The sequence below is a fragment of the Struthio camelus genome, chromosome 15 (assembly GCF_040807025.1).
Source record: "Struthio camelus isolate bStrCam1 chromosome 15, bStrCam1.hap1, whole genome shotgun sequence".
NCBI lineage: Eukaryota > Metazoa > Chordata > Aves > Struthioniformes > Struthionidae > Struthio > Struthio camelus.
In genome coordinates this window covers 9545672-9570692 of record NC_090956.1, presented here as the reverse complement: position 1 = coordinate 9570692, position 25021 = coordinate 9545672, and the positions used below count along the sequence as shown (strand labels likewise).

At 40.6% G+C, this 25021-nt stretch overlaps 3 protein-coding genes across 5 annotated transcripts in view; 2 read left to right on the top strand and 1 right to left on the bottom strand.

Annotated features, from left to right (window-relative positions):
* The first annotated feature begins 4 nt into the window (after positions 1-4).
* Positions 5-12073, top strand: UQCRC2 (ubiquinol-cytochrome c reductase core protein 2). The gene is made up of 14 exons (XM_068908661.1): positions 5-250; positions 1399-1491; positions 1612-1761; positions 3141-3205; positions 4221-4277; positions 4657-4781; positions 6013-6110; positions 6546-6603; positions 6774-6869; positions 7940-8139; positions 8353-8433; positions 8999-9075; positions 10821-10974; positions 11829-12073. Exons 1-14 carry the CDS (start codon positions 215-217, stop codon positions 11910-11912), a joined length of 1374 nt encoding a protein of 457 aa, XP_068764762.1. The 5' UTR covers positions 5-214; the 3' UTR covers positions 11913-12073.
* Positions 9082-23362, bottom strand: PDZD9 (PDZ domain containing 9). 3 transcript variants are annotated; one of them, XR_011134720.1, is made up of 5 exons: positions 23280-23362; positions 20565-20694; positions 14074-14266; positions 12338-13030; positions 9082-10129 (listed from the first exon to the last, which is right to left on the bottom strand). XR_011134720.1 is itself a non-coding variant. In XM_068908662.1 (4 exons), exons 1-4 carry the CDS (start codon positions 18353-18355, stop codon positions 10109-10111), a joined length of 663 nt encoding a protein of 220 aa, XP_068764763.1. In that variant the 5' UTR covers positions 18356-18687; the 3' UTR covers positions 9082-10108. The 3 variants fall into 3 exon arrangements, 1 of the variants encoding a protein (XP_068764763.1); XR_695375.2 differs by lacking the exons at positions 20565-20694; positions 23280-23362 and adding an exon at positions 18082-18687; XM_068908662.1 differs by lacking the exons at positions 20565-20694; positions 23280-23362 and adding an exon at positions 18082-18687 and having other exon boundaries at positions 12856-13030.
* Positions 23164-25021, top strand: part of MOSMO (modulator of smoothened) — a 35383-nt gene continuing 33525 nt past the window's right edge. The window contains exon 1 of the mRNA XM_068908664.1: positions 23164-23371. Within this exon, the coding sequence (XP_068764765.1) occupies positions 23266-23371 (106 nt within the window). The 5' untranslated portion in view covers positions 23164-23265. The remainder of the gene's footprint in view (positions 23372-25021) is intronic.

Genomic DNA, 25021 nt, shown 5'->3' with positions numbered 1-25021 from the left:
CGGCTCTCTGCGCATGCGCACAGCCGCCCCGGAAGCCAGAGGGAAGACTCTCTATCTTTAAGGCCCAACTCTAAACACAAGCAGTAGAGTTTTGGCATTGGATCGCTAGAAAGTCCAGGCGGCGCGGGGCGCGCCGGGAAGGCAGAGTCATCCGCCGGGGTAGCCATCTTGTTCTTCTGCCGAGGACTCGGCGGAGGGGAGCGGAGCGGGGAGGATGAAGGGTTTCCCGGCCGTCGCGAGCTCCCTCTCGGTGCGCGCTGCTGCGGGGAGGGTCGCGTTCTCCGGAGGGCAGGTGGAGGCGGCTTGGCAAAGAAAGCCGTGGTGCGGATCCGCCCTCAGGCGCCTCGGGCGTGGCGATGCCCTTGGGAAGCCGGAGGGCCGAGCCGAGCCGGGCGCTCCGCGGAGGCCCGCTGAGCCGGCACGGGGCTGGGGGGGGGGGGCTTCGTTTGAGATTGCGGCTGGAGGTGCTCTCTCAAGTAGGATGAGAAATAGCTTCTCAGTTGCAGTGTTTCTTGAGGTCAATTTTAGACATACGTTGCTAATTCATAAGGAAGAAGGTTTGGAGATTAAAATTAGATGTCTTACTAAATTTGGGAAGGGAGGATTTTTCCTAGGTTTAAAATATGTGGAACAGGGTCTATAGCAAAATGAGGAATGATGTCATTAGTATCCCTACTATTGAGTATATTAGTATTTCTGTTGCTCAGTTTTTACTTTGAGATGCAAGGGGTTTTCCTATATGAAATTAAGAGCACTAAGTAAGTAGACTTTACAAATATAAAAAGCTTCTGAGAAGGGTGGAGGGGAATAGCAATATTTCATTTCAAGGGAAATCACAAGAGCCTTATGAAGGGAAGGCTCTAGTGCTGCTCACCTCTTCAATTGGAAGGCCTTCTTCTAATTTTTACTTTACGTTTCTAGGACTTGCATATGCGTCTTCTTTCTAGGCAGTGATCTGTGTATATAGGTTGGTATTATGATAGGTGACTCTTTAGGAGTCAAACTACCTACGCGAAATAAGTAAGAAAGTTATCTCCAAAGCTGTGTTTGGTATATGTGAGTTAGCGTAGCTCTTTGCTCGCTTAATTGTTATGCAGTGATCCTACAGGCTATGTAGTATCAGTAAAGATTCACAGTACACAACAGAGAAGGAAGAACAAAGTTTTCGTACAGTGCTGGCTGTTGAACTTCCAAAGACCTCCTGCAAGTCACTGAATGAGTTCCAACAGGGATATGGAAACGATCAGAGGAATTACAAGGGAATTATTATTTTTGTTCTGGGGCTTGGAGTCATTCACTGTATTTCTACTTTAAAATCAGTTGTTCTGTAGTACGTAATAGAACATGTTATGAACTAATTCAGAAGATCTAATTTCTTTGTTATGCCTTCTCTTTTAGAAAAGACTTTACTCACTTAAAGTAGCTCCTAAAGTTGCAGCCTCAGCAAAAGTAGAACGAGTGAAATTATCTCCAGAGGCGCAGGATCTTGAGGTCAGTATGAATATTTAGTATTTTTTTCCTCCTTTTTTTTTTAAACTCAGTTGAAAAAAAAGTGGAACAGTGACAGTACTTACAGTGGATCACTAAACTGTATTTTTATTGTTAATGCAGATTACAAAATTACCATATGGCTTAGTTATTGCATCTCTGGAAAACTTTTCTCCAGCTTCAAGAATTGGTGTGTTCATTAAAGCAGGCAGCAGATATGAAACTACTAGTAACTTGGGAACTGCACACTTGCTTCGTCTTGCATCTAACTTGGTAGGTGTTTATTCTCTTTGTTATTATTTTGGCAGTGGAAGGTTTATGACTGTAAAAAGAAATGATAAATAAAATTTAATGCAAGAGATTGATAAAGTGGAAAACAATATACACTGATTCTTGGTTACCCAGGTAAAATGCAGGAGAAATGACATAACTTCCTGGAATACAAATGCTCGTATTTATTTAGAATTGTGCTCTCTAGCAGTGTCTCAAACTTTATACTTAAATTAATATCTCTATGAAATGGTATACATAGCACATATTATGTAAGCTGCAGTAAAAGGTAATTTGAATGGTTGAGATGAGCTTCATCTTTTTGTTTTTTATGGAATATTTCTGAATATCTTTTCTTACTGCTGTAATCGCGATATTTTAAGCTCCCTTTTTCCCTTCCTGTCTTACGGCTAATTGCAGTTCTGCAGGAGGCTGTGGAGGCAGGTACCTATCAGCAGGTTCAAAAAAGGATTAGACAAATTTATTGACCACAGGTCCACAAACAGTTGCTAAAAGGAATAGGTAGGAATGTACTTTCTAAAATTTCTAATACAACTATTATAGGTGCTGCAGGAATACTGTGGATGGATGATGGGAGGCTGTTCTGTTGTCATTGTCAGATAAAGAATATCGGGCTAGATGACCCATTGGTTTGGCACGCTGTGGTCATTTCTGTTGTTCCTATTTGTCTGGCTGTAGCTGTAGATATAAACACAGCCTCTCTTGCATACTGACCAGGCTGCGATGATTAGAGCTGTACAGCACTGCAAGCATGTTTTTGACTGCTGTTTTATGTGTTCAATCCACTTCAGTTTCAGGCAGGAAAAAAATATATATCCTAGTTGCTTATTACTTCCTTCCCAAGTGCTGCTGGAAGTTACTCCCCAGAGAGCTGTCAGCGTAGTAGCGTGTGTACGCATTCCTTGCCCTGGTTCTGTCAAGCTTAACCCCTTTCAAGCAATTATTAAATGTTCCAGCAAACCTGGATCATTGTCACAGAGTGGGGCTGGGGAACAACTGTGTGAGCAGTTACATTGGCAGGTCAGAGAGGATGATCAGCGTGAGGGGGGAGCAGGGATGCAAGTGAGTGTGCTATACTCAGTTGCAGCCTGAACAACAAGCATGACTTGTCTTCTGTCAGCCTCCTTGCTTTAACATTTTAAGAAGTCTATGCATTGGGGTTTTATTTCGTTTGATATGAACAATGCATCTTCAGAATCCTGAGATTTTTTTTCTTCCCTATGTTTTAATGAACGTGAGTTCTATATAAATGAACAGACAGTGTTTCAGCTTTTTTAAGCACTGGACAACCACAGGCAAATCTGTTCTTAAAGTAGTTAAGATTTTATGCAGCCTTTTCTTTGTTTGTTTTCTTTTAATAGACTACTAAAGGAGCATCTTCTTTCAAGATTACTCGCGGCATCGAAGCTGTTGGGGGTAGCCTGAGGTTTGTAACTACACAAATAATCTGTCTTGGTAAGATGCAAACAAGCTATATGACAAAAGAAAACTTAAAGCAATAAGCATTACAGTATATAAGTGGATAAGCTTAATACAGTAATGGCCTTTCTGAATAGTGCAGGTTGACAATGTCTTTTGTACATACATCTCATTTTATTAAAGTTCAAGGATGCATCCATGAGTTCTACTGTAAAAATACCTCTCAGTTAAGGAAATACAAGTGTTGTGTACCTGGAAGAAATATTTGCACAGAGAGTTTGATGTTCTTCCAACCTTTTCAGTCTTCTAAATTAAACTCCTTGAAGTCTGTAGGGTTTTTTTCCCCAATATTTTTGTCTTTGGTGAATAGGTAACACTCATCTTTTGGCAATGTTGGGAGCAACATGGACAGTATCTGGCTTCTGTGATTTGACTATTTAAAGCCTAAAAAAAAACAAGCCCCAGAAACGTAAAAAAGGGATCTCACTATGTTTGCTTTGTTGCAATGTATCTTAAAATTGTCCAATGACATTGTTTTACATAGAATTTGGTTAAATGCAATGTTTTAAATAACTTAAAACTCTATACTTTTTGTTCTCGTTAAACAAAGAACTTTGAAGCAAGTGGAAAGGGTAGAGTACGTTGTCTACCCAAAAAGAATTTCTAAATTGCCTTGTTTGCTACTTAGACGCATTTTTACTCAAGTTTTACTATTCATCCTCATTTATTCTTTTACCTTGAATTATCATGCTGTCTTAAATTCTAATGATTGCAAGACATTTATTATTACCAACGTTTTTTAAGGTATGAGTTTTACGTGTGTCTGTTTCTGCTCTTAGCACTGTGCATGTTAAAAGTGCTAATATATCATTCCTTTAAACAGTCATCTTGAATAGATTTAAGGTTACTAAATGTTCTAGTTGGTATCTTGCTGAAGATTTCAAACAGTTGGGAATATGTGTTAAAATCCACTTCTTAGGTGTTCTCTGCTAAAATAGGTTTTATATTTTTTCCTCATTCAGTGTGTACTCAACAAGAGAGAAAATGACTTACTCTGTTGAATGCCTGCGTGACTATGTGTAAGTACCCAGACATGCAGTGAACTGCGTTACTGCGTGTTTTCTATCAAGCTAGTCTGTAGTAAAATTACAGAGACCTATAATTTTAAAGGGTAGGAGTAATACTAATTTTAATGTCTATATAGTCAAATCAATAAATTACCATATTAATATTCAGCTTCTGTATTCATTTTCTCGGCATATGGATGCCACACAACTGAAGTTGAACTCTCGTACTCTGTACAGTAGTGCTAATACCTATTCTGACTGCAGTAATATATTTTGTTGTTAATGTGTTTGGTTATGGATTGGTTTGAATTGCTTTTCACTTTAAAAGATGCATATGCTACTTCTGTGGTTTTTTTTTTTTTTTAATTCCTTTGTAACCTTTTTCATCTAGTGATACAGTAATGGAGTACCTCCTTAATGTCACTACAGCTCCAGAGTTCAGACCGTGGGAAGTAACTGATCTTCAGCCACAATTAAAAGTTGACAAAGCAATTGCATTTCAGAACCCACAAGTTGGTAAGTGTATTTTCTGATCCATTGTGTTATCTTCATGGACATTTATTTCAAAATGCGAAACTTTGGAAAAGTAGAGGATTTTCTGTAATTCATTGAGATGTAAACAGTGTTTTGTAAAAGGCTTGGATTTGAATGAGCACTTCACGTTTCTATACAAAAACTGTGTGTATTTTCATTGCATTGAAAATGCATTCCACTTTTAGATTTAAGTTTAGGCTAGCGGGTTAAAAAAAAGCTGCAAACACAAATCTTCAGCTAAATTGATCATATTCCAATATAGCTGCCTTACTTGAGGCTTAATCATCCAAGTTCACCAGGCAATTCTGTATAGTAAACATTATTTGTACTACTCCATTGATCTGAAACGTGCTCACTTTTGTAACCCGTTAAAAGTGATGACACAATGTTGGAATTTGGAAAATGGCTTATGTTATATTATATTTAGTTTATATTGAAGTAACACTGCTTTAGAAATTATATTAAGAAATTATTTTAGAAATTATGTTAAGAACAATCGGTGTTTCAAACTTGTATCAACTACAGGGTAAATTCGTAGTAATTTCATACTTTTAGTTAAAATCGTGTATTCAGAAACATAACAATAAAGAGAAGTGTCAGCTTTGTCTTGAGGAAACGGTATGAACAAGTAAAGGGGAAGTATCAAACAAGAATAAGTACAATACTATGGAGTACAAGAAAAAATATAATGAGAAGGGAATTGAAGACATTAGAATCCTTCATCTGAATACAGAGATGCACGAGACATCGTACAAAGCTACAAATAGTATTAAAACGATAAACAGTCTGTTCTTTCTTCTTCAGCTCAAGAACAAGGACTGCTTATGGTGAAGAAGATGAATCCGAAACTAATTTAAAGCGTTTTGATTTTTGTTGTTTTTTACTACTCTCCTTTCCCCCACACTGACAACATTGATGGTATCTGTAGTGTGCTGTTGAAGTCAAAACCGGTTGAGCATGTACAGGTTATTGAGAATTTTTGTAAGTTGCAAAACAATAGAAACCCTCAGGCTAGGTTCTGTTGCCTAAGGAGTTGGATGAAACTTTCATGGGTATTGGATTATTCCAGACCTGCTTTTGCTGATCTTGCAGTTGAATGCTTTAAAATGGACCCCAGCTTTGTTTCAGTGGAGTAGTGTTTAGTTTCATTCATAATCTTCATTAAAAGTAGCTATTATGTTAATAACCATCATTGACCCTTTGTTCCTCTTAGGAGTTCTGGAAAACTTGCATGCTGCAGCTTATAAGAACGCTCTGGCAAACCCCTTGTATTGTCCAGATTACACAATTGGAAAAATTACCTCTGAGCAGGTAGGATTCTTCAATTTCTGTTACAAATCTGTTCCTCAAGTTCCTTCACCAAGGATACATGGCAAGGAAATGAATTTTGGAAATAGTCTGTCTTTATTATCTTATTAGTCTGGTGCTAAAATAATTTGTTTCCTTAAGCTTTCAGGTTTCAGAATAGAATTCACATTCACATTTAGAAAGGCTGTTAACATCTGGAGCTTTCTGTTGATAGTAAGACTGTCAGTGAAATGCAAGTGTTCATATATAAAGGGCTTTCATAGCTGTCACTGAAGAAGGTGTAAAATGCTGTTCTATAGACAATTCCTTTCAGAAGTATTGGGGGTGGATGCATTAAGATTTACGAGGTCTGAACAGTAGATGCAGCAATGACAGAAGTACACTTGCCATTGTTGTTCTTTATACAAAATACCCTAAAATGTGAATTTACTGTTGCAGCTTCACCATTTTGTACAGAACAATTTTACAAGTGCGAGAATGGCGCTTGTAGGAATAGGTATGTATTTTCTTCAATGCACATTGCAATTCATAAAGGAAAGCTACTGTAGAACTTTGAGTTACCTATAGAAGTAAAACGTTAAGGTACCTTTAAAACACTTGTTTTTGTATAACGGCTATAGCTTTCCAGAACCATTACATTCTTTGGAATAAGCTGTTGTATTGCAGGTGTGAAGCACTCTGACCTAAAGCAAGTTGCAGAGCAGTTTCTGAATATCAGAAGTGGAGCTGGGTCTTCTGGTGCAAAGGCTATTTATAGAGGAGGTAAGCACATTTCTTGTATTTGTTCTGAATGACTGATTTTCTAATTATTATAATTATAATATTGTTCAAAGATAGAACTGAAAATTATGCAGTTATACTACGTGTGGTACATGGGAAGGGTATCGTCTATCTAAATAAGCAGAGGATGAGAGAAAGCAAATATCCTTCTTCTCTCGCTCCCCCCACCCCATGAAAAGTTCTGGGATAAAACTGAAAACTGAACCCCTGTCTCCTGCGAAGCTTTACCTGCAAGATCATTTATTCTATAAAATGAAAAACAAACTGGCAGACAGCTTCTCTTGGCATTTTCGGAAAGATTTCCTTAAGAATTGGGGGAGATGGGAAATAAAGTAAGGACTGTCTAGAAATAGTGGAAGGCTTTGTTGTGGGGAAGATCTGTTGACCATGTTAAGTCTTTCCTACAAGACAAAGCAATGCTTAGCTTTCTCAAAGCAATATCTTGTACTAATAGCTGTCTTTCAGCTGAGGTATCAGACTACTCTGTAAACAGGGGAAAAATATATAAAGTTTCCAACATTCAATGTTTGACTGCAATAATTTCTATTTTTTTTAAACAGAATAGATATTTTTATGAACAAAAGTTACGCTGCTTTTCTGAATATTTGTTCTCCGGAGCCTCACTGAGTTTTATTAGTGCATACTATGTGTGGTTTTGGATTAGATTAAAATGAGGAATAATAACATACTTGGTTTTCTGCCTTTTTGAATGCAAAGGACTCTTTAATGCTCTTCAGACAAACTTTTTTGAAAATGTTTAATACTTTTCAAAGAGTGTTTTTTTAAAAAAGGTTAAGAAAAAATAATTATGACTGCCCTCTTAGGACTGACAGTGTAAAGGAGAGCTAATGGTCAGGAAGCTAGCATATGACCTGCAGCTTGCTGACAGCTTCTTGCTGTCTTCCTGAGTGGACATGAGATAAGTTCATTCCACCTGGCTTTCTCTCATGAAATCATTGCTGGCTAGAAATGCTTCCTTTTCATACCTGTGAAGGTGTAGTAGTTTCTAACTGAACACTGCTTTACTGTTTATTCTGTTGTTATATTTTTAGGAGAAATCAGAGAACAGAATGGTGATAGCCTTGTCCATGCTGCTATTGTAGCAGAAGGAGCTGCTGTTGGAAGCGCAGAAGCGAATGCATTCAGTGTCCTTCAGCACGTTTTAGGTGCTGGACCCCTTATCAAGAGGGGAAGCAATGTTACGAGCAAGCTCTCCCAGGGTATTGCTAAAGCAACTACCCAGCCATTTGAAGTAAGTTGAAAGGATCACTGCGCTTCATGTTTTAAGTAGAATGCATGCTATCCTTTGAAAGGTTAGTATTTCCAGCTAGAATTTTTGTTAGATCATTCTTGCACAAATTAAAAATACTTCACAAAAGGCCTTTCCACCTGATTTGTTTTCCTTTGCGGATATTGAGTTGCTGTGATATTTGAAACGTAGTTGATAACAATGTTTGTTTTGCAGGCCTCCGCATTTAATGTTAATTACTCTGATTCTGGGCTTTTTGGGGTTTATACCATATCCCAGGCCCCAAATGCTGCAGAGGTGAGTTTCTAGTTAGAATTTAAATATTAAATTCCTATTAATGTTACTCTCAGACTAGTGTTTTGGTTTGCGATAGTGACTGACTGATCTAAAAAGTCAATTCATCTGTTTTCCTGTGTAAGAATGTTGCATGTTCAGTTAGGACTTAACTCTGTAAGCTGCGAATAAGATTTGCTTTCTGGGAAGTGCAAATACCCAGTGTGAACCTGAGCTAGTAAAATACCTTGAATTGCTCACTGTAAATCTTTACATGTGTAAGCCTAAATAGATTATGAGGAATGTGCTGGCTCTTGAAGCTCGCAGAACTGAATACTCGCATGTAAGAGTGAGACTGTACAAATCAATATAGTTTTTAAAATCTCAACCCAGATTGCTTTTTTATCACACTTTGGTATTTGTTACAGTGTTTTCAGTTTTGTTCTGAAGCCGCTCAGTGTTGAGGTCAGGCTAGCAACCCAAACACTGGCAACCACTTTCTGAAATGGTTGTTCTAGTCAGATAATAGAAATAACATGTTGGAATTTTTAATGCCGGAAGAAATTTAAAATGATTTAATTCTCCTCAGGTCATTAAAGCTGCTTTGAACCAGATAAAGGCAGTTGCTCAGGGCACTGTTACAGATGGCGATGTAACGAAGGCAAAGTAAGTGGGTAAAGAACTGTCTAATGTGTTATGAAGAGAAGCTTCTTCACGTGTAGCTACTTGTCAAGCGCTTAGACTATTCTGTAGAGCAAACACGATAGCTGTCCTGTAATTATTTCTGTTGGGAAGCGCTAACTTTCCTGTTTCAAAATTAAAACCCTACCAATACTCTTGTTGAAAAGCTACATTGATTCTCTGCTAGCAGTAATTTCTAATAGAAGCTTGTTAAATGAGTGTTAGTGTTTTATGATAACTATTTCTGTGTAAGAAATTGGTAAGCATCAGCAGATGCTGTTTTAATCATGCTCGGTAATACTGAGATGTATTTAAATTAGAATCCTAAATTGCATTATTTAGGTAATTCCCCTTGTGGTCACACTGCAGCAGTTCCCAAAACAGTCATTTAAACAACCTTACTCTTCTGCATCTTCAAAGAACAGTAATAATTAGGTCTGCAAATGTAAAGCACTGAATTAGTGATACTACATCCAGTGCTCTAAATACATGCCTCAGGTGTATTTTGAGATGGGGAAGATTGCTGTGCCCTTAGAGAGGCAGTAATATCTATTATATAGTAATATATAATATATTAGTATATTATATATTAGTATATTATAGTAATATATAATATATATAATATATAATATAGTAATATAACGTTTGAGAGTTCCTGATTTACAGAGCTGTACACATAAGTGAGATGGTACTTAATCTTCAAGCAGTGTTAAACTGCACTGAATCTCTAAAGCTGTAGTTGCAGAATACAATATTGTACAGGTTCACTCAAGTAGAAGAAGTATTAAGACTGTTGCATGTATAACACACTTATAAGATGTCAAGTAAAGCTCGATTACACAAAACATGATCACCTCGATATGATTGATTGTGCCTTAGTCATTAGTAGCTAAGTGTTGAAATCTCTGCCTTTATATTTGGCATTATAAGCTTCCTAAAAAAGGACCTCCCTATTATTAGGGAGTTGCACACAGTGCTGTGGCATTTTTTTCTTCCCTTCTGGTATGACTTCTTTCTTTCACACATCTTCTACGTCGTCCTGTAGTGACAAAAAAACAAAAACGACAACAACAAAAACTTAAGGTCACTGATACTTGCACAAAGATTTGCAGAGTCTTGTAATTCATTCAGAAATACCAAACTACTTAAACAAGGTTCTGTAGAGTGTGATTTTGACTAAAACATTTTCTACCATTTCGTTTCAACTTTTTTAAAAATAGAAGCAGTTAGCTTTTAGAAATAAAATTTTCACGTGCAGCAGTGTGACTGTGTGAAATGGAACAAAATTATAGTATAAACCTGCCATCTTCTAAAAGACATTGAACTATTGTAAAAGGAACCTAACCACTTAGGTTCATTGCTTCTTTGTACATTACAATAAAATTGCTCTGCATACAGTTTCTCATCAGGAACAGATGAAATGAATTTTAAAAATAATTCTTGAACATATGCAGATATGCAGAAGTTAATTACTTCAAATACAAACAAGCAGCTAGGGATCTTCTGACCATATAGGGTGGCTGATCATTCCAAAGCAGTAGGTGCTCAACTACCCTGTCTCTTTCCTAACCTCCGAACCCTTCCGTACTTGAAAAGGAAAACATCTCAGAATGGAGAGGAATCTGGAAAACAAAAAAGGCATTTCTTGCGCTTGCACTTACGTGGGGGGGAGAAATAGGTAATAATAGGACTTACGTGCTTAGTCATTCTTAACGCTTTTTTGATGGCAGAAATCAGCTGAAAGCCACCTATTTGATGTCAGTGGAGACCTCAGAGGGGTTACTGAATGAAATTGGCTCTGAATCGCTGTTTTCTGGCACGCACACATCGCCATCTGATGTTGCTCAGAAGATCGACTCTGTAGCCACTGCTGATGTTGTGAATGTAAGTATGTGTCAGCATCTACAGGTGTTCCTTAATCACTGTGTAAGTTGTTTTTTTAATACTAAACTGATGCTTACTTGTGTGTGTTCATAAACACGCATATATGCTATCTTTAAAAAAGCAGTAATTTATTTATAAATCCTAACTGGCTATCTTTTGAGGCCCTTTTACTTTATTAACAGAAGACCCTTTAATCCAATACATTGCAGAACTAATGTAGCTGAGAGTATGTGAAATTCTCTTCTACATCAACTGAATTTACCAAAACTGATATTTATGTTATATATACACGGTATTAGTTCCAATGCAATCACTTCCGAATACAGGGTTTTAGGATTCCTAAGTCTAGACTATTTGGTCTGCATACTAAAACAATTAGGCTTTCATTGATAAGTTGACATAACAGTCTTGCTTTTTAAAATTATCTTGTTGCTTACACATGAAGCAGATTTCACCCAGAAATCCATCAGAAAGAGAAATTTTAAGATACTAAACTTGTTTGTTTTTCACAGTAGACACTTAACTTGTGTTGTAGTAGCAACTAGCAGCAACACTAGTACTAAGGAGAGAGACGCTGTATCTTATGATAATAATAGGCAGAATACCGTTTCCAAAGAGTTTATGCCTTTCACCTCTGACTATCATACTGCCATGCCTGTTTAGATCATATGGTGATGATTAGCAGCAAGTCAGTTTAGACAGCAAAATGAAAATTGTTGACTTGATGATCTACCACAGTAGTGTTGCACTTGGGGTTTTTTTTAGTAACTTGAAGCAGAGGCTATAAGCAGCAAGATAAACTCTCTGTTGTGGTGAATATTTTCTTATAACTGATCTTTCTGATTTATTTTCAGGCTGCAAAGAAGTTTGTCAATGGGAAGAAATCAATGGCAGCTAGCGGGGATTTGGGAAATACTCCTTTTCTTGATGAGTTGTAAAAATAAAGCTGTGAGGCAGATTCAAAATGGACCTGAGCTATAAGTCACCTATGTTCTAAATAAGTTGCTACTAATGTGTTATTTATGAATTCAGTTCTTTCAGAAAATTAATCTGGAGTAATTGTGGGCTTGCACTCATCAAATAAAGTGCTGAGTTCATATATTTTGTGTTGAGTCTTTTCCACTGAAAATGGTATGTAAAATGCTGGTAACTCTGGCTCTATCCGTTGAAGATAAAACTATAGTGAGAAAATGAGGTGCCTTTTAGCTGATATAAAAAGAAGGAATATGAAAAATTATCCTTGTGATGCAGATAAAACTTGTAATTGCCAGTTGTTCTCCATGTATTCTTGTATGTTCAAGAAAAACTCTTGATGAACTTCCTGCCCGTGCCATCCTTCCATCAAGTAAATGAAGAAACTTACCTTCAAAAAACAGATGAATGTATTTTAGCTTCTTAGACCTTGCATGCCCTACTTGGAGGACTAGCAGAGGTAACGCGTTTGAACGTCTTCTCCACAAGTAGCATTGATAGGCCTCTTTGAGAGTAGGGAGGGCGTTGCTAGAAGAGACAGCTTTGTGTGGCTACTGTATCATTTTAAATATCCTAGGATGCTTAAATTTTTGGAAGTCTTAAGCATGGTTCACCAGCATCTTCCAATGTAGTAAACCTCACAATCCAGTATTGAAAGTGAAAAGGTATAATACGACTTCAGAAATCTAGGTTTTGAAGAAGTCAGGTTTTGAGCTATTCCAAATGAAAGCCAAATTCTTCCAGCCAGAATGCATCTGATACAGAAGAGCAGGAGGAAGAGGAACTGGTCTCGTTCTTTTCCATAGTCCGATATGAAGCAGACTTAATGCCAATAGTATCAAATTTAGAATTACCCCATGCATCAGTGTCATTATGAAGTATAATGTCATATCCAATGTCTCTGCCTACCGTAAGTGTGTGGCTTGTATTAGATGTAGGCCAAATTTCGGATAGCGATGGTAATTTATGGGCAAACTCATAACATGATGATTGGGAAGGTTTATACTGAAAAGTTTCCAAGTCTAGATCATCATCGCTACTGTTCTCGGAGTCATCTTTGTCCTCAGCGTCTTCACCTGATGTGCTAAAAGTATACAATAGGGTATTACTGTGACATGCTTTAATTCCCCTAGCCATTTAGTTAACTTGCCTAATCAGTAAATCTAAGTTTTTAGTGAATACTTAGGTTAAAAACAAGTTCATTAGTTTTGAAGATCCTCTGATATGAAACTAAAGGTATTATCCATAGTTCTTTGCATACTGTTTCTCTTGGACTCTAATATAACAGCTAAGCCATAATCTGGGCAACAGAAAAGCAAGCTATCCTTTTTCTGCTCCTTCAGAACAGTAAATAATTAATTTAAACGTAAGCTTAGAGGTTTAATCTTTTGGAAAATCCCTTTGCTGCTTGAGCTCTCAGTCTCATTGCAATTCTAGTCTGCTTTGCTCCTTCTACTATTTCTGTTCCTTCCCCTAGATCTGAGGTTTCTTTTCTATTAAAATTTTGTGCCTCAGGAAAACTTACAACTGCCTCATATCCCATCTAGATTAATTACACTTACTGTGTGAGCCACTTTTAGGATTGAGAGCAATATATTTTTTTAAAGCTTCTGCATGCGGTTTTTCCTCACAAGACAAGCTTTTTTTTTTTTTCTCTCAGAAGTTTAATTTAAAAAGTAACGATCATTAATTGCTTTCAGTAGTTTGACTGATTTAAGAAACAGTAAAGCTTTTTACATAGGATGGACTTCCTACAACTGACCTCATCAGTTACTTGTAATTGTTTGGATCCTTGGCTATCACAAATGGACATGGCCTCTTTGACCTCAGAGGAGTTATTGCCAGCTAGTCTCTTTTATGGTCTCTGTGAAGGTGGGAAGGGACACGTCTGAAATAAATGTTTATCCTGACCCTGTCTTTATTGTAACTAGAAATGTGAACGCTCTTTTGGTATTTGTTCACTTCAAATCACAGTTCTCCATTCTATAAAAATATATGAGAAAATAGATTTGTACAGACTCTTCAACATTTTATCCTAAAAAGAAAAAGCTAATATACTATTTCACATTTCTCTCTAGAGTAATAAGTAAGGTGTGAAGCTAATTATGCACAGCATTTATTTCTTACGCTGCTGTCGTAGGAAGCTTTACTTCAGGAATTAAGTCAGCTGCACTTCGCCAGTGTTGAGGTACTTCAACAAAATCTCTGTAAACCCTGATTTGTAGACTAGTTCCTACTGGAATGTTGTGCAAGAGTTGCCTCAGCTCTCGCAGAGTCCATCCTACTACGTTAGCGTGTCCAATTTTTATTAGAATGTCACCTGCCAAGGGAAGAAAATCGACAGTAGTCAGCTTAAAAGACTTTTTCAAATTTACCGCATTCATATTGCACATTTTTATATGAAAATGCATGCATTAAGCAGCTCTTCAAAGCAGTTGGATGGGGCTTTGGTTTTGCTTTCTTTTTTAATGAAAGATCTTTCAGCAGCTCTGTTGAGAACTAACCTTTTCAGAACACTAAGGGAAGCTGCATATAATTACTTTGGGATTTGTCCAAGTGAATGTATTAAACTTTGGATTGCCTACTCAGTGCTACCTTGCATTTCTGTGTTTTTCCAGGAGAGAAAAAGATACAATGGTGAATACTCTGATCAGTAATAGTACTTTGGACTAGGTAAGACTCCAGCAAGGTTGAGCTGAAGTTATATAGCTGCACTGCTAACAGTTCTGCTGTTGGCATCTTTCCACTGCTTCCTTGTATCTTTTCACAGCTGGAATGTCCTATCTAGATGTATCTGCTGCCTGCCCTTGGATTTCACCTTGCTGTGTATGTGTTGGTATGGAGCCAAGTAGGCCCCTTGCTCTAGGGTGGCTAAGTTTACCTGTGTGGAGTCAGGGAATCTGTGTAACTGCCGTGTCACCTTGGGTTCATCCCAGCCTCAGGTTTGCCTCTCCTTGGTGGCTGGCCCTCTGCTCTGAGAATGACCAACACGTGGGCACACTGCAAGATGCTGTCAGAGTGAGGTGCGGAGTTGCAGGAAATGCCCACAAGAGCTGGTTATAGGGCATAATTTAACTGAGGAGTTCCAGCAGAAAGGTGTGGTGTTGGCTGCAGGACTGGGTTTTTTTAAGGATAAGGTGGCAGGTAGCATCCTTACTACAGGCCCCCAGTGGAAAGCGTGGAGCTGCAGTTTTGCAAAAAGCAGTACTGCATCCAAGAACAATGGCGCAGACAAACCTCAGGACCAAATATATATGCTGGGGAATCATAAGATGGGATTGTGGAGGCTGCAATTACTGGGTAGGCCTGTGATTTTGGGGATAGCATAAGGAAGGCAGAATGAATCTGCAGCAGACTAGAGCTCTATCAGCACCCTGTCAGAAGCTGTTGCACTGAGGAGCAGTATCAGTAAACATTATGTACTAAACGGCAACAGAACAGCACAGGGGATTTAAACAAGCAGTATAGCTGTCTGCTGCCATATTAGGCAGAGCAAGGAGCCTCTCTCCATCTGCTCTATTTTTTTAACCCTTTCTGGGTTAAAAATACCTGTGCCAGAAACTGTGACAGTAAGTCATAAAGTTGTTTACCTGAACTACCGGCTACCATTGTTAGTTTTCATTCACTTTTTCCATTAATTTTTCCTTCTACTCCAACATCATTGCCCCCTTCCTCCACACTAGCTTAGCTCAAGATATTAGCTCTACTTGGGTGCAAACAAAACATTCTGGAACAAGTACCAGGATAGCAGATACAGAAAAAGCACCAGAAAACAGTCTGCCAACAGTTTTATGTAAGTTCTCAGCCCCAGCTAATGGAAAGGTAAATCACCCAGATTACATGTTTCAAAATGCATAGACATAAATGTACTTATGCTTTAAAATATAAGCAGGATACTGTTAGCTTTAGACAGGTTTTTCACAACTGTTCTATTTTTCTGCCCATGTTGTCCCGATCTGTAAATGTCAAACCTAAGTCAAAGACGTTTGGGCAAGTCAAAGCCGCCTCTAATCTGCAAACGGATAATTTTGCTTCTCTGCTCCAGCATCTCTAGAGTCTGAAACACTACCCAGCTTTTCAGTTCACTTACCAGCTTTTGATCAGTATCCTTCAGTGGCCACCAAAGATTTGCCTTTGGATAACCTTTGGCAGAGTAAAGGTAGTTTGAAGAGGCCCATGTGCTAAGCAGCCCTGTTTCTTCTTGTTGGCATGGAGCATAAGGGCATACATACCTGCATGTTTGTTGAGTTTAACTGTCGGATTTTAAGATATTAGTGCCTCCCACTACCTCTTAATTTTTATTCCCCTCTTAAGGTCAGCAGAATGGCACAAGCTCTTTCAAGCTATAAGCAGTGCTAATATTCTTTTATTTTCCAGGTTGAAATTGTACAATAATACTCAGCCTACTTAGCAGAGAAATTAAGTCCCTAAAGATAAAAACCAATTCCCCATAAGAAAACCTTCTAAGCAGTGTTTTTGTGTTGTCCTTTTGTCAAGTCCCATGCACCAAAATAAGCGTGCTGCTTACAGTACCATTAAAAGATAGATTGTCCACAAAATACTGTCTTCACTGTGAGAATATATAGCTTTGGTCTTAAATATAAAGTTTATGTAAGTTCATTCTAAACATGAATTGAATAAATTCAGCTGTTTGCTATCTTTTTTGTGGAAGGTGCTGACAAAGATCCAGGTGCTCCACAAAGCATGCTCAAATTGTTTCTTTTGGCCGCAACAACTAAGATCAGCTACAAAGGCACAGTGTTTGTTACCAGCGGTCAATCCCCTTTAAAACTTTTCAGTACTTGCTACAGTAAACCAAAGGCATCACATGTCATAAATAGACTCCCTGTTTTTGAGGCTTTTATTAAAAATGCTTTTATAGCTTATCTTTTTCAAACTGTTGCAAATAAAACTACTTGATTTCAGTGATTCCTCTTCTGTATGTTATGCCTTAACAGATTTAAAAAAAAAGTATCGAATATATATCTTTGTATACAAAGTTTTTTCTTAAGAACAGCTGAAAACTATCATGATAAGACAAAAAATACACTTAGATGCAAAACCACTTCTATGATATGCTCAGGTTTTTTCCATTGATATTTATATTCAGATCAAAAGTGCAAAGCCTTTTCTAAAAAGAGGTGCCGAACTTCACCTGATGACTTTTACTTCATCACACAAGTAGATTTTTTTCCTAGTGCTTGAAATTCAAATTCTCTCTGAAAGGTGTGAGAAGAAAGAGCTACCTAAACTATAAAGACAGTGCTGGGAAAATTGTTCTTGTTTAAAGACTGTTGATTGGTTTCAACAGACAACCAATATAATTCTACATGATTTCACTACCCTCAAGTCTTTTCTTCATAGATTTCCTCGTTAGAGACCATTTAAAATTTAGTAGTAACATAGCACACAATTGTTCTCAAACCATAGTTCATGAGGCTAATGTAATTGGTCTGAGGACCCACGTGAAGCGGTTAAATTTACAGAGCTTTCACTTACAAGCTAAACGTAGGTCTCTGGTGTTCTACAAGAAACCTTAAGGATCAGCAATAGTCTGTTAGTACTGATATAGCACATTTCAGGTTCAAAGTATTTAGCAAACACCACCTGCATGAATTGTTAGAGCAGAGACTATTGTAACTATTGTAACTATTCTGTATAATAAAGAGAAATAAAAAGCAAACAATAAGGCAAAAAATTTAAAGCCTTCAGAAAGTTTAGTGTTGCTTGTAGAGTAGAATTATTTGAACAACAATGCACTGAACACAATCAAATTATTAAAAGTTTAGTTACTATATAGAGGTAATAGTCAAACTATTTTTGGACAAATCTGCTGATGAATCAGTAGGAAATCTGTTTTTCCCGGAGAACAATATACAGACTTAAATCTTGATCTGATTACGAAATAGTCACCCATAACAGCTATTTTAAGATCACAGGTATTTCATTACAAAGGAATGCTGGCACTGAACTTTATATGAGTTTGTGCCTGTTTCTTTTTCTCTGTAATTTTAAACTGAGTTGCTTTTGATCTGCAAAAGCGTAAATAAAATCAGAAGCAGGCCCAAAGCATAAATGCAGAACAAGAATATTTTAATGCTATTAAATTTGAATATTAGTGTTGTTTCTTTTTACCTGGTTTTAGCTTTCCATTGTTAGCTGCAGAGCTTTTCTCAACAAGACTTGCTATCTGGAGATACGGTCCATTCTGAATGATTATAAGACCTAGTCCTTGTTCACTCATCCTAATATTTGCCTTTAATGTTGCGCTTAGTGTGTGCTGAGATACGTTTTCCAGTGCTGACAACTGCCCTTTGAGAAATGAGAGGAAAATTTCACTAGTTGACAGTGTGATACCATTCTTCAATAAAATATTTAAGGACACATTTGAGCAGGTGCTGAAACCCATTCTTAATTGTCCAAACAGTAAAGTCCCTCGTCCTTCATTGCTTCTCTAGATATACATTGCCCGCTGAGTTGTTGCCAAAAAGTCACACTAACAACACTTACAAAAAGTTAGTGTAGTCCGGAAGCTAGCTCTCTGCAAATAAATATTCTGAAAGTAGTTTTTACTTAGCCTACTTAGCAATTTATTATTTCTTAAAAATTCACAGATCTTACCTAAAGAAAAAGTAATACTGCTGTTACTTAAGTATTCATGACAAATGGTGATGCATTCAGGGAAGATAGAGAACATGACACAGACTAACAGCATAGAGGAGTTGTCAGCTGTTAAGGATTTCAAGAAAGCTTTGAATTCCTATCAAAAATGGATTTTTCATACCAATATTTATAGAGGAGATAAATTTCTAAATTTCCAGCAGATTGGTTTCACACCCTACTGCTGACGTGAGGGAAGGGACTGTACTTGCCAAATTTAGCACCTACAGAAATAAAATACTCTTGAGCATCCACTATCCATTAAAATGCATAATCCAAGTAATACTATATAAATGACACTATCCCAGTGTCTCCACCAAGAAATATAATAGGATAATAAACTATATCCTCCATCTCCTAAGCCTTCTCCTCTCATTAAGAGCCAGGAAAAGTGTAAGACTGACACACAAGTGCTTGAACCTCCTACAATAAACTGTTTTCCATTGAAATTGTCTTTTTAAAATGCTCTGTTTTAAGAAGACCTAATCTCTCCAAACGTAACTTCTAACAGTAGGGTAGCAATAACTTTAACTGCTAGAGCGCTCTGTCTCCAAAGTTTTCAAATCATTTAATGAAAATTCCAACCACTTTACCCTTCCTCTGTAAAGTACGGAAACTTGATTATCTTTCCAACAGCTTCAGTAAGCTTTTGATCAGGCCCTAAATGACAACATAGAAAGTCTATAAAAGAATTTGGATTAAAAGTAGGGCAATGCGAATATTTGATTTGTCAGTTTGGCTGCTGAACTGAAAAACAGAGGGAAACAGAAATAGCTTGAATTATTTTGTTTTCCTTCCCAATTAAAAATGCAGCCTTTTTGTTGATGTTGAGACTATTTTTGTTGTTGAGAATATTCCATTTGATTTGAATAGAATATTCAAGTTTCACGATCATGTAAGAAAAGTAAAGGAAATAAGACCCACACTCACACTCGCATCTGTTGATAAATTCTGAGAGGTCAGATGCCTGACCTAGTACTCTTTCTCCAGTGAATGCCCAGAATTTACGCAAAGTGGAATATGATCAATAGATGGTATTGAAAACTTTCCTATGGTGATTTGGGTCACTCTTCAAGAAATGCGTGTTTTGATATTTTCCAGTCAGAATAGGGAACTGAATCCTAGTTTCTGACTTCCAAAATGAGTACTTAACTCCCAGGCCACTAAATGTAAACAGATGATACCACGAAGCAAAGCTATTTTTTATTATTTTCTACCCAGAATTATTCAGCAAATCCCATTAAAATTCATGAATGAGTGTAGGTGAGCTAATGATCAGCACTGAAACAACAAACAAAAAAACGCTACTAAAAACTCTAGCTAACTCTAATCAGAAGCCAGGATCCTGGTTTTAAACTTGTATTTATTACATCAAGTTATCTTGCTGCATATGAGAGATTTAAAATTGCAAAACTGTCGCTAATCCAAAGCCTACAAAACGTTTAGGAGAAATGCCATGACTTCACACTTTTACATGAGATTCTTGATTTTTACCGTACCTGGTATCAGTCTACAAAGTCTCCAAGGAAAGTGTCTGGATTTTCTGTTTGTTCTTTGCTGGAGAAGACTGACACACTTGATAGAATTTACCTTACAGTTCTCCTAACATTGTCCTCATTTTTTCCAAGGTCACCCTTAAATTCTGCAGTGTCTGCAGAAGCATGGGATCTCATCCCATTCTCTTCTGTTGAAGTAACATCCTTTCCCTTTTGTCATCTGCCTACTGTTCCACTCCAAATACTCAATCACAAGAGCAGAAATGTCTCTTGATACTAAGAAAACCTGGGGCCCTGGGGATCTATGAAGAAGATAAACTGTTGGGTAGTAAAAGGACTTAAAAATTTTGAGACTACCTGAAACACAGGACTGGAAGAATAATACTGGGGCAGCAGTGAAGAGATGGAAAAGAAAAGAGGAGGAGACTGAGAGAGACCAAAAGTCACCGTTTTCATCCCCACCAGCTGGTGCAGCAGAAGACTGGGTATGTTCCATTGAGCCGAGACGAAGAGATTTTCTGTGCAGCCAAAATCACTGGGCAAGCGTGTCCTAGGTGAGCCTCCTGAAAATGAGCTGCCGCTCCAGGATGGCCTGTGGAGGAAGAGCAGGTTGGTGGGTAAGGAGAGGATTTCAGGCCTCACGACCGTTTAGAACGTGATGGCGCACAGGTTCTGGGCACCCACGGCCTGCGGCGAAGGCGCTGGCAGCACCCATGCTGCAAAGGTACCAGCAGCACCCACGCGGCAAAGGCACTGGTGGGACCCACACTGCAAAGGGACCAGCGGGACCCACACGGCGAAGGGAGCGGCAGCACCCACGCGGCACAGTGATCACAAATCTGCCCGCTGCCCAGGGCTCCGCTCCAGTGACACTGGCGTGGGGACAGATGCAAAGGAAGTTTGGCTTTTGGCAAATGACGTGGTTGTATTAAGTAGATTGTTTCAGCCCAGAGGAGAAATTTGATTTAGGCTGCCAGTTCGTTGAGTACTGCAGCTCAGACTCTCTGTCTGAGGCCCCCAAAACTTCGCACAGAAGTGTCCCTCCCAGGCAATATCCATAGGCACGTACTCATCTCTTAATGACCTGAGACAGAAGAAATAACCGACCAATAACAACCTGCAGGGTATTAAGACTGGATTCTGTCATTATGCCTGACTTCAGGTTTGCCTGCATATCGGAAGCGCATGAGAAAGACATCTTCCCTTTCTGTCCCCTCTCTACACCGCCTTCCTTTATTCCTTTTGCCGTGAAGCTTATTTGGAGACAAACTCATTTTGAGGCAGACTTTTACATAAGGCTTGTATTAAAAACTATTTAAATACCACTTGAAGCCGGTTTATAGGCTGGTTAGAAATCATTCTTGGAAATAACTTCTTTTCAAGACTGCTGGATTTCCATTGTTAGTGGAATATAATTTTGTAGTCTTTTAAATAAAAACCAATTCTCCCATTTCTGCCACACACCAATTGTTCCCTGTTTAAAGGGAACAGTTCCAGCTGTTCTTCATCAAAAGCCTTTACTATTTTCTCCACCCATAGAAGATCTGTCAAGATTTCAATAGAATCTAAGTGCAGCTCTTGTCCTCCCAATAAAAATTCCTGATTCCTCTTGAATGCATCAGAATTTCTTTACTAATCTCTCCCTTTTGTTTGCATAGTCTGCCATCTAACAACTGATCTGATCATAGGCGATTCTCAATACTCTTTACAGCTACATAAAAGACGTAGATAAAAACAAACAGCACAGACAATCGCTTGTTTGGTTTTCATGTTTCGTATAGACCACAGTTACGCTCGTCTGTGAAAATCGGTGAGCGTTCACTTGCTAGCAGGAAAAAAGCGCTTTGCGCAGTCAGGTATTTAACAAGGCCCTACAGAAGTGGGGGCTGCTGGACTAACAGTTATTAGTTCAACGTTCCCACGTGGCTGGCACATTCGGGAAGGCAGAGACTTACTCTGGCCCAAGCTAGGCCGACTCCCCCACGTTCAGCAGACTCTTCATTTATTGGCTGCAAGGACTTTTCCCCCTTGAATGAAGTCTATTCCCCGGAAAAGCACGTCATCAGAAGTCGCTGTATTTGGGTGAGTTTTCCAGCCAATATTAATTTGGTTGGACAGCAAGGCAACACAGCGCTTTCCCAGCGCTCTGCATCCTTGAGCCACCTGTGTCAACCAGTCCTTCCACCTTCCCCGTTTTTACCATTGCTTTTGCCCTTACGGAAACACCACTCAAATTTAAGGCACTACCCAACATTTAAAAAGGATAAGGACCGGCAGAGGCTACTAAAACGCGTGAGGTTTTTTTTTGAGATGAAGGCAGATCTATGACCCCTCCACAGCCTTCCTCACGCAGCCTCGACCAAGCTGCTTATTGTCCTCTCTCCACGCCCTGGTGAAGCGAGGGGCCTCGCCAGAGCCGCCCCAGGGCCGCGGGGCCTCGGCCCAAAGGCGCCTTTTCGGGGCTGTGGGCGGGTGAGGGGGCGCCGGGGGCCGTCCGGGAGCAGGGCCCCGGGGACACCGGCCGCCCCACACACGAGAGGCCCCGCGGCCGCGGAGGGCCCTGAGGCGGCCGCCCCTCCCCCACCCAACGGCCGCCGCGGCCCCGCCCGCAGCAGCGCCCCCCACAGGCCCTCGCCGCGCCGCCTGCCGTGCCCCGCCCCCTCCCCATAACCCCGCCCCCCCTCCGCGACGCCCCGCCCCTCTTCACGCTTCGCGCAGGCGACCCACCTCCTCTACCAGCCGCTTGCCCGCCTCTTTCATACAAGCTCCACCCCCGAGGGGGCGTTCCTCCCCGCCCACCAGGGGAAGCCCCGCCCCGCCGGGCGCCGCTCCCTAGAGAGAGCCCGGCGCGGCCTCCCGGGATCCCCCGCCCCGTCTGGGCGCAGGCCCCGCCCCCCGCGGGAAGCCCCGCCCCGTCTGGAGGAGCCGGCGAAGGAGAGTGGGTTTCCCTTCCGGAGTTCACCACCGCCGCCCCCCCCCGCCCGCCGGGTTCGCTTCCGGCTCCGTCCGGGGTGGGGGGGGGGGGTGCCCGTTGCTGGCGCCGCCGCCGCCGCCGCCGAGGGGAGCGCGGGCAGCGCGGGGCCCATGGAGCCGCGGCTGTGAGGCGCCCCCGGCCCGGGCCCGCTGCGGGAGCCGGAGCCGGGAGCCGCGGGAGCCGGAGGAGATGGACAAACTGACCATCATCTCAGGATGCCTCTTCCTGGCCGCCGACATCTTCGCCATCGCCAGCCTGGCGAACCCGGACTGGATCAACACCGGCGAGTCCGCGGGTGAGGGGCGGCGCGGCGGGCCGGGCCGGGCCGGGCCGGTCGGGGCAGGCCCGGGGGGGCCGGCTGCGGGGCGCCGCTGCCGAGGCGGCCGGGGGGGGGCCGTGCGGGAGGAAACGCCGCGGCGCTGGCTCTCCGGGGGGGGCCGGGGCCAGGGGCGGCTGCCCGGGGGCCACGGCGCCGCCCGCTGCCGGGGCCGCGCGGCGGAGGGGCCTCCCGGGGCTCGGCCCCCGCGGCCGCGCAGCCCCGGCCCGCAGGGCTCCAGCAGGAGCCGGTCCCCCCCGGTGGCGGTCTGCCGAGCCCGGGGCGCGCCGAGCGTCCCCGCTCGCCTCTCGGGGGTCAGTCACCTTGGACAGGGAATTCAGCCAGGCTCTTGGCTTAGTTTGTTGCAGGTTTCGACTCTTTCTTTCTCTCTTGGCATTTCCCTTGTCGCAGGGAGCTTTGGGTCTTGTTCGCCCTCCTGGTTTTTTTCCAGAACGTTTCCTACATGCTGTTTTTTATCGGCTTCTAAGCCTCGACCTCATACGCTTTTATTTGAGAATCTGACGTTGGTTTCGTTAAAAGAGCAAGCGTTTGTGCGTCTGCCTTTTCGCTAATGATGTAGTGGTTTGCATTACCGGTTTATTTCAGCCTATTGATAAGGACACACGTGTTCTGGTGAGTTGTATAGGTAATCGGAGGACAGTTGCTCTTTGATCTCGGATCCCAGAGGAGCTCAGATCTCCTTGTTGGGGAAGGAAGCCGTTCTTATCCGAAACAGATGGAACTAACTTAACCACCTTTTCATACACTTTGAATTTCCAAGCAAGCCACAGGTACAGAATAGACAAAAGGGGTGTTAGGGTAAAGGTTTCTGTCACAAATTCTTGCAGGTGCTTTTATAACCGTTCTTCTTTTATCTTGCATCTTCCGTGCCTAACGCTCCGTGCACAGGAGAGGGTAAACCTGATTCGAACGGGTCGTATGTCCTTTATTCTGATGAGGTAGAGTATTAGAAATATGTCAGCTACGGGGGATTGATGACTGGGCATTCCCGGTGACGAGACCGTCCTTCATTACGATATGCTTGAATTGCTTCTCGTTGCCTAGTCTAGAACCTGGTTTTTCCTAAATGGTCCAGAGGAGAGGAACAAGGCACTTCACTTCAAGTGCAGCGTTCAGGAGCTCCCTTGGTGACTTCACTATCCTTCCTATCGCTAATTGTGATGATCTTCCTGCCTATGGCTATGTAAAATAGTTCTTTCCTCTTACAGTTCCACCTAGCAGCGGTGCTGTGATAATGAGCCCTTCTTTAGGGGCCTAAAATCAAATAAAATAATCTTCACTTTAAATATTTGAGTACGTCTTTCTTAAATCCTTCCTTGTGTTGATAGTTCCTGTGCAATGAGTAAGATGTTGCAGGCTCTGCTCGTATGGAAATGAGACAACAGAAAGTACTTGGAAGAAATCACTGATGGAAATAGGTCTTTTGGGACCTAAGCATTGTACGTTAAAATCAATGTTAAGGAAAAACATTCAGTATCTATTCATAATACAATACTTAAGATACCTAGAAATCGCTACCTTATTTACTTGTTAGTAACTTGTTAGTTACTTAGTTACTTGGCAGACGATTACTTAAAGGTCAGCTGCCATTTCTATCCTATACTGCTT